The sequence below is a fragment of the Limulus polyphemus genome, unplaced genomic scaffold (assembly GCF_000517525.1).
Source record: "Limulus polyphemus unplaced genomic scaffold, Limulus_polyphemus-2.1.2 Scaffold5771, whole genome shotgun sequence".
Taxonomy (NCBI): Eukaryota; Metazoa; Arthropoda; class Merostomata; order Xiphosura; family Limulidae; genus Limulus; species Limulus polyphemus.
The window spans coordinates 23,428-32,629 of NW_013671381.1; the positions used below are offsets into that span (position 1 = coordinate 23,428).

The window sequence follows — 9,202 nt, forward strand, 5'->3', positions numbered from 1 at the left end:
AAAAATATATTTTTAATATGTTTTTGTTATATTTTCTTAGTTAAGATTTCCAAAAAATATGCTGTTTTTGTTTTTCAAAAAATCCAGCAGATATATTTCTCATTAACTTAGACATAAAACAGTCAGGGACAATTTGTCTCTCACTCTTATCTGTTACTGAAATTTTATACTATGAGTAATGAACAATAAATTAATAATCAAGACAAATTCAAAAATGTCTGATTGTGTCAGTTATTTAGCATACATTGAGGAATGTGATACTTCCAATACAATATCTCATCTCAATTCACATAACAGCTTTCCTAGATTTGTACTGCCCTCTATATGTGCAATTTGTGCTCGCCACTAGTCTTGAGGCTCCCACCTAACATCACGTGTTTATATGTGGTATATCTGCATTATAGCATGCAAATGAGCTTGTGACAAACCTCCACAAGTAGAAGTGCAACACACCCTCCTAGTGCAGTTGATCCTCTCTATACTGTAGAGCACAATCATCACTTCTTGATTTGGCATTCATGTGTGTGTAACAACATGTCTCATTTTGCTTGTGAACTTTTTCAGATATAGACGTTTTTTCAGTGAAAGTATCTATAAAGCCATTGTTTTACAAGTGTCAGTAATTTCCACTTTGTCTGGTGTGAAACAACATGACTTATTCATTCTAGCCTACCAATTACATTGGTGTTGGGTTTGTCTTTGTCTGTTGGGAGAGGTGATGGCTTTTGTATGGCAGGTGGTGGAGTCATTCATATGGCCTGAGCCTTCTTTTGTCCCTAATGTACCTCTGGCTGTGTTTCTTGTTCGTGACAGAAGGGATTTTGCCAGTTTTTTTTCTCACCTACCTTTGCTTCACCTTATAGTCATATTGTCTGGATTCTATCTCGGCCTTTTTTGTAATTTCATGATTAGGTTTCTAAGGTACGTTTTTTACATATTCAATTATTTTTACCACTACTTTGGGGCATACATGCCTTGTCCTCTTTCCTTTGTTACCTCTTATGACTAGGCATGACTTCATGCTGTATTTCTTTTCTTTGACCCCTAAATTCTGGAGTCTTCAGATTTAGGGGTCAGATTCTCTGTCTTGTTTTCATCTTTCTCAGGCTTAGTTTTTCCTATCTTCATCTTATGCACACTACCCTTTTCCATTAGTTTTCCTTTTTTAACCTTTCCTTGGTAATCCACCATTTCCCTGTGGGGTTTTTGATTAATGCTCATTCTCTTACCTTTTCTACAGAGATGTGTTTATCTTTCTTGATATTTTCACACCTTTTTTTTGGTTGATTTTTTGCTAGAGTTGGTTGGGCCATGATGCCTTGTTACTAAATTGCTTTACCTTTCTTTTATCTCATATGCTTTCTTCTGGCTACTGGTTTTACTGATATGCATGTATTTCTGGTGTCATATGTTGGGGTTGCATGCCAATTTTATGCCTTATCCTCACTGGTTTACCATCATTTCTGTGCTCCTTCTTTGCCTCTTTCTGTCACCACTTACCATTTCTCTTTCCATCTGTTCTTCAGTCACTGGTAGACTTTGATTGTGTCAGTCTTGGTGATGACTGTCCTCTAGGCTCAGGAGAGCCTGTTTTGTTTGGTTTATGGACTTTAACCTTCATTTGGAGCCAATTATTGTGCATTGGAATTTTTATCAGAGAGCTTTAACCTTCTTTTTGCCTCTTCTCCTCCTCTTATATTTCCTGTTCCAATTGCTTTACATCCTCCAAAGGATATTGTTTTTTGCCAACATTGATCCTAATGGCTACAATCTCTATTGGATGGGTTTCTCATCATTTTCCAGGTTTTTCTTCCCACCTTTTTGTGGTTCCCAGGGAATCTGTTGATGGGTGTTAAGTCTTATATCTTTCATTTATCTGTCGGTTTTCATCTTCCCTCGCTTTCCCGTGGGAAATTTATCACCCTTTTGCCCCAAGTCTTGGAATGACTGAGATGGACATCTCAGAGGTTTCTTTTCTTGTTTGGCTCTGTCCCAACAAGCCTCCTACAGCCATCTTCTTCTCTTTTGGAAGGCAGCATGTTTGGTTTAGTTGGTTCAACTTGGAGGAGTTATATCTCCCACTCATTTCATTTCTCATTTGTTTGGGTGTTTTTTCGTTTGTATGTCTGCAGGGCCCCAACCTTCTACTCTTCTTTTGAGGGACATGGAGTGTTTGATTTCCCATGCTATATCTTCTCTTTCCCTCACTATGCGGGAGGTTCGCTCTTTTTGGAGACTTGGGCTTCCATGGAATCCTGTATCTCCTTCAGTCATGCTCATTTATGATGTCTACAATGGACTACACATTCTCTGGATCCTTCCTTGGGATACCTTGTCCTCAACCATTCTCTTTCTTCCTTCCTTACTCAAAGACTTCACCTGGTGACTTGATAAGATGTCTCTTATGGTGGGTATTCCTCTTCCTCAGGTCTCCTTCTGTTTCCATATGCAACCTTGATGAGATGGGAGGCATGTCTCAACTCTCAAGTGAATTTGGGTCATTGGTACCATGACATATTGTCTCTTAGAATTTTTAATTTTTTTAGGATGGTTCATAGACATTTATTCATTATACATACAGTGAACTCTGCAGTTGTCTCATTTATTAATCACCAGGGGGACACTGTCTTGCTCTCCCTGTTTCCACACTATCAACCTTCTTTTTTGGGTGGCACGTTCTATACAGGCAGATCTAATAGCCAAGATAATACCTACAGATTGGTCCCTTGTTTCTCTGGTGTTCAAGTGGCTGTATTCTCATTTGAACACTCTTCTTCCCTATGTTTTTTCAATTTTTTTCAACACTCCACTTTTCCTTTTCTGGTCTCCTGTTCCCCTTCCCTCAGTTTTAGCTGAGGATGCATTCTGTCAGGACTGATTCAACTTTTTTTCTCTATGCTTATCCTCCTACTAGTCTTTTTCCTTGTGTTTTTCCCTCATTCTGAACACTCCATGTTTAGTCCTCCTGGTAACTCCTTCATACTGGCCGGTTCAGCCATGGTTTCCTCTATTGTCCCTTCTTCTGTCCTCTCCTCCTCTACTTCTGCCACACTCCCTACTCCTTCAACTTAACTCATTCCTCTCCCATCCAGCAGTGTCATCATTCTGACTTCATTTATGGGTTTTGTCTAGTCCCTTGTGAGACATTCCAAGCTCTCTTTATGTGTAGCCATCTTTCTTTTTTGTTTTGCTAGTTCTTCCTCCCACTTTGCTTATCTATGATAAGGGTGCACATTCTGTAGTTGGTCTCTGTGTTATGTTTTCTTTCATTCCCTTCCTTCTATCTTCCATCTTTCCAAATTTTTATGCTGACTGTTCAAATGAGGCTTATCGCTTTTGATCATGGCTGGTTGCCAGGTAGCTCTACATAATACTTCCAGGTTTTCTCGTTAATGTCATGTATTCTCCTCTCTTTTCTATACTTTTTTGATTTGGGCCTCAATACTGTTCTCCATGCCCTTACCCTTCCTTTCTCTGACCCTTTAATCTCTTGTTCTTTGAATCATCTTTTGCTTAAGTCCTACTTCTTACTTTTTACCTGTGGCTATAGGAGATATGAAGTGTATGCCATTGCTGCTTGCCATATTTTTTCCTGACATTTTCAATATTATTCTTGTTTCATTCTGAATCGTTTGTTGTTTTTTGACCCATCTGCATTTCATAGTTTATGCTCCCACCTATTTATTCTTTGGAATTCCTCATCTCCCTGAAATATTTCTCCTATTATTCTCAAGGGATGGTTACAGCACCTCATCCATTTAGCCAATGCTTCATTGGATGTAGATTCACATTGACTCTTTCAAATCTCCTCTCACCAAATCTGATACCCTTCTCTCTCTCCGCCTGGCTTTTTACTTCTGTTATCCTTTGGAGGGGTTCATGCATATTGGTGTACAGACTACCCCACTTACTTTTTCTTAATCTTCTGACCATTTTTTCTTCTCGATATCGACTTCCTACTGTTACCATTCTACATACCCCTAAGTGACTGTGAGTGGGTAAGTTCTCTTTTTATATATCTTACCTTACAGTGGCCTATTTCTATGTCTCTGAATTCTTGTCAGTGGAAAGTGGTGCCTGTCTGGGTTTACTTAACTTTTAAGTCTGCACCATGCGACCTTTAAAGGTCTGTAATGCTCACTGAGGAGATGGGGTGTTCTACAAAACTACTGAAGGGTTCCTTGCAGTATATTGCTTCATAAATGAGGTCTGTTCCAGACCATACCAACTCATGGATAATTATGCATAAAGCAGTGTTGGGATTGCTGCCAGTCCCTCCAGTCCTAGTTGAATAAACCGAGACTGGCCTGCATTTCAAAATAGAGTTTTTATGGTCACCCATTGCACAGTCTTAGGGTGTTGCATTCCTCCAGATTCCTCACTGCATTGTTTCCCTGCCCTCTTCAATGGAGTTTGGGAGCCCTTGCCACTTACCATTTCTTAGCTGCTGGGGTGGTGGACCATGGAGGCTTCCTCCAGAGTGTGACCACTTTCATTTAGTCAAGAGTAGGACAGTGGTGTTATGTTGGTGTAGATAGTGAGTACTCTCATCCTACTGCAGACTGGAAGTCAAATACCCAATGCCTCCTGGTTTTGGACTGGAAGAATCCACCGCATGCAGTCCACCCTTCTGGCTGGCTTTCCCCTATCCTACTGCCACCTAGAAGTCTGTTCCCAGGTTGTCTTGTGTTAGATTAGCATAGGACCACCCAACATAAGTCCTATCATATTTAGTTGGTAGGGACCCTCCTATTACCACAGACTGGATGAAAAATTCCAGACACCATCTGGTTTTAGACTGGAGTTGACTGACAATGTTTGCATTCACCCATCCTACCATTGCACAGATGTCAGGTTCTCAGGTGGCTGGTTGTAATGGGTCTGCACACATGTGCCCTGGTTGGGTTGCCAGAATGGAAATTGCTTTTCTCTTCTGCTTCCTGGTCTTGAGATGAAGATGGTTGAGACCCTCCTCCCACTATGAACTGGAAGACACATACCCGATGCTGCTTAGATTTGGACTGGAGTTGACACACTGAATACTGTCTGACATACCGTAGTCACTTTACACCATCTGGCTCCTCCATTTACTGTGTGGACTTGCATCTTTTCCACCTGGATTATAACACACACCTTTACAGCAAGCAAAGGGTATATCTTGGTCATATGTGGTGTGGTCTCCCATTAGTGTGACCCTATATCGTATGATATCACACTCCATGGGTTCTCTTCAGATGTCTTCTGAAGAGTGCTCATCTAGATAACTTTTGCACCAGTCCCTCCACCTTTTCAATGTGGGATTTTAACTATTATGTGAGTAGAGATAAGGTATAGTATCGGAAGTTAACATTTTCCAACACTGAAATTCTTTTTCCGATAGATACTTACATCTGCTTACACTTCCCGCCCATCCTCCCCACTTTTTTTGCCTAATCTTGAAGTGATGATTGTGCTCTACATTATGGAGGGAGTCAGCTGCAAGAGGATGGTGTGTCGTGCTCCTATTGATGGAGGGCTGTTTCATGCTCATTTCCATGCTACAATGCAGCTATATCAATGTAATCACATGATGCTGAGTAAAGATTGAGCATATAGAGGGCAGTACAAATCAAGGAAAGCTATTATGTGAGAGGAGTTAAGCATCTATTGGAAAATGTTAACTTTAAAGTTGGTTCATTAAACTGGTTCATATATTGTGTTTTTGATTTGTGTTAATCAGCTTGATTTTATATGATTTGAAGTATTCCTACATATTTCTGTTCCTATCCGTGCTGTAAAATTGTTATGAGCATCTAAAGTGGTTATACTGAAGCTGTCTTGTAGTAGATACGGAATGTGGGGATTATTTTTAAATTTGAAACAGAGTGTAGGAAACAAAAAGGAAAATGGATAGCCTTGGAAACAATTTTCCAGACATTATGAAAGTTCAATCAATCAATTCAAATACAAATAGAATATTCATCATTTTGTAATCCAGTTTGAACATTCAGATATTTATTTCAGTACTAGTAAGGAGATATTTATTCTAGCAAATAGAGATTAAAAAATAATGTTTACATAATTCCTATAATGAAAAAAATGGAGTAACAGAAATGTTTTTATAAACTTGTTTAAATTGTGTAATATAAGATGCCAAACTATCTGACAGAGATTTCAAAAATATATATAAATATATAAGCATTAACCTTTAGCTTTCAACATGATGAACTTTTTAAAATACACAATATAAAATATATATTCTGAGACCATCAGTGGTCTCAAAAAGAAATGATACATTACATGTGTTAATGCTAATTAACCACATCATCCTCATGAGTGTCATCTGTTTTTGATACTGCTGATAGTTTCAAAATAAAGGTTTTAAATTATGTATTTTAATCAGCAAACCTTAATATGTTTGAAAACCAATGTAATATCTTGTTTGTTTTTTTTGGCAAATTGCAAGTTGTCATTATGACAGGAGTGCAATTTGTTTTTTAAATAAATCAATTTAATTTTCCAAATGTTTTTTTTATGTTTCTATTTAAAACATTGTGATGAGTGTTGAAAAAAGAAGCATTTATGGCATTATGTTGGTATTTTTTACTTGTTTACTACATTTAGTTAAAGAACTAGTGCAAGTTCTATTTTCCTATGAGGCCCAGAATGAAGATGAATTGACTATAGAAGAAGGGGACATCATCACTATTGTAACAAAGGATGTAGAAGATAAAGGGTGGTGGAAAGGGGAACTAAATGGAAAAATTGGAGTTTTCCCAGACAATTTTGTGGAAGTAGTTAAAGCAGATGAGGTAAAGTCACTTTTTAAAAATTATATTTATTGTCAAATAAAGCATGTTAATGTGTTTGATAAAGAACAACCACATTCCTATAGATAGTAAATGAACTTAAAATAAACAACAGTTTCTCTCATATTTATAGAACATGTTAAAGAAAAAAAGCTGATAAGGGAGTGTTCAAGAAATGCAGCATCAAGATAAATTAGATCATGTAATGTGTAGTGAAATTGTGGAAAAGTGATTAAACTACTACTATATTGTTCATTTAAAAATAGCATTTAGAAACTGCAATCCAGTTTTGTTTAATCTGTATTTTACTAACTTTTATTAAAGACTCATCAAAAATGTGTGATAAAATATCTTGTTTTTGATTTAAGCCATGTATTTTGATTTCTAATGTCCTTTTGTTTGTGATTTAGGCTCATTCAAAAAAGCCAGGGCGCCCAGAAAAGCCTGCTGTTGCCGTTTTAGCTACAAATGTACATACAACTACACAGACAAATGTTCCATCGTGTATGGTGGACAGTCCAATAACAGAGAAAGTAACCAAGAAGGGTACAGCAACTTCTAAAATATCTCCTCCTGCTATACCAAAGAAAGGTGTGATTGTTCACTTTCAAATCTGATGATTTGTGAGATATATTTCTGTCATTACTTTATTGATGTGTTATGATGAAAAATATTCATCTGAATATATGTCCAAATGGTAGGGGAAGAATTTTGGGTCATGGAAAAGGAAAAAAGGGTAAAAATTGGAAAGGAAAAGAAAAATAGTGTAAAAGAAACCTTATTGAGGCCATGTGACTATGGTGCTGTTGTTAAACAGTCAGACATGGTTAAAAATTAGGGAAGAATCTTAGGAAGCTTTTATTGACAGTACAGGAAAAATGTAAGTTTTTGAAGGTTGCAGGTTGACATTGTGTAGAGCTTTGGATTCTGGAAGTGGTGAGCCATGTTCAAATCCAAGCAATACCACAAATTTTTCCTTGCACTCTAAGCTGTGTGTGCTTTATAATACTGACAGCCAACTTTTCATTTTGGTTGATGTGGTCGGGTGTTGCTGACAGGTCTGCATTTTGGTCAGTAGGTCAAAATTAGGGGCAGTGGCAGATAATCTTTGTAACCTTGCCATAAACACAAAATACAGATCTTTTGTTAAACAAATATTTAACCCTATTGTGTTACTATGTTTTTATTAATTCATTAAAGTGTTTTTTGTTTTGTTGTTTTGTGTATTAATATTAATTTTTTGGTGCTCACTCTTATAAATATTCAGATTGAATGTCAGTACACTAAGGAAAACCTTTTATAAAAATCTTATCAAAGTGCAAGTCACAAAAATCATTTAATCAAACTTCAAATGATTCAAAGGCTGATAATTCTTTTTATATTCAAAATGAAGAATGAAATGTTGAAAATATCAAACAGTTTATACAGGCTTTAATTGACCTTGCTTTTTTTTTGCTTATTATTTTTATTTTTTTGGAAAAGGATATTACTGCATCTGTTCTTCTAAGCCTCTTTACAGCCTAACAGGATGTTATTTTAAATCTTAGGACATTTGCACACCAGTGGAAAAGTGAATTGAGTTTGTGCAGATACACTGTGATTGGTAAAGAGATAGAGAAAAATGAATTTTTTATGGTATTATAGGACTCATCACTTTTGATGAGCAAAGCCAAAACAAATATTTTGTGCTCTTTTTTTTTCTGTCATGGAAAAATATTTAGACCACAGAGAATCTTAAGTATCAAAAAGTTTAATTCTGATACAATATCTTATCTCCTCTTCAAAAATAGCTTTTCTCGATTAGTATTGCTCTCTATTGGTTCAAATTTTCAATGCTCGCCACTAGCCTTCCTCCTCCTGCTTCTGCATATCCACATGAAAATGCAGTTCTCCACCAATAGGAGTGTGACACAACTCCTATTGTAACCAGCACCCTCTTCACATATGCATTCATTAATCACTTCTCAATTGGCAGTAGTTCTGTACAGATGTGCTGGTTTTTGCTCGCAGATATGTCGACATTTTCCTTTATACTGCAGACTTAGTTTTTCTTTACTAGTTATTTAAATTTTCATGTTTTGGAATTGTGCAAGGTTGCTATTTCCAACTTTTCTTACTTTTTCAGGGGTATTTTGTGACCATACTCAATGTCAATTACATTGTAGCCCTTCCTGCCGTGGACCTGGTGTATAATTCCAGATGCCACCAGGTGTTGGTTGTGTGTCTCAGTTCTATTATTCAATAATTACATTGCAGGATTAAGTTATGCACACAGTAGAGATGGGGTGTTCTGTAGGACTGCTAATAGTTCTCTCTCTAGAGGTTTTGTGCTTCATAAATATGTATGTTGTTGTCAGAATGTAAAAATCTGATCTTTGCTAATTGTCAAAATAAGAAGGCTTTTAGGTATATTT

At 36.9% G+C, this 9,202-nt stretch overlaps 1 protein-coding gene across 1 annotated transcript in view; it reads left to right on the forward strand.

Annotated features, from left to right (window-relative positions):
* Positions 1-9,202, forward strand: part of LOC106472957 (SH3 domain-containing kinase-binding protein 1-like) — a 48,539-nt gene that overhangs the window by 22,275 nt on the left and 17,062 nt on the right. The window contains exons 6-7 of the mRNA XM_022401483.1: positions 6,604-6,791; positions 7,199-7,379. Of these exons, the coding sequence (XP_022257191.1) occupies positions 6,604-6,791; positions 7,199-7,379 (369 nt within the window). The remainder of the gene's footprint in view (positions 1-6,603; positions 6,792-7,198; positions 7,380-9,202) is intronic.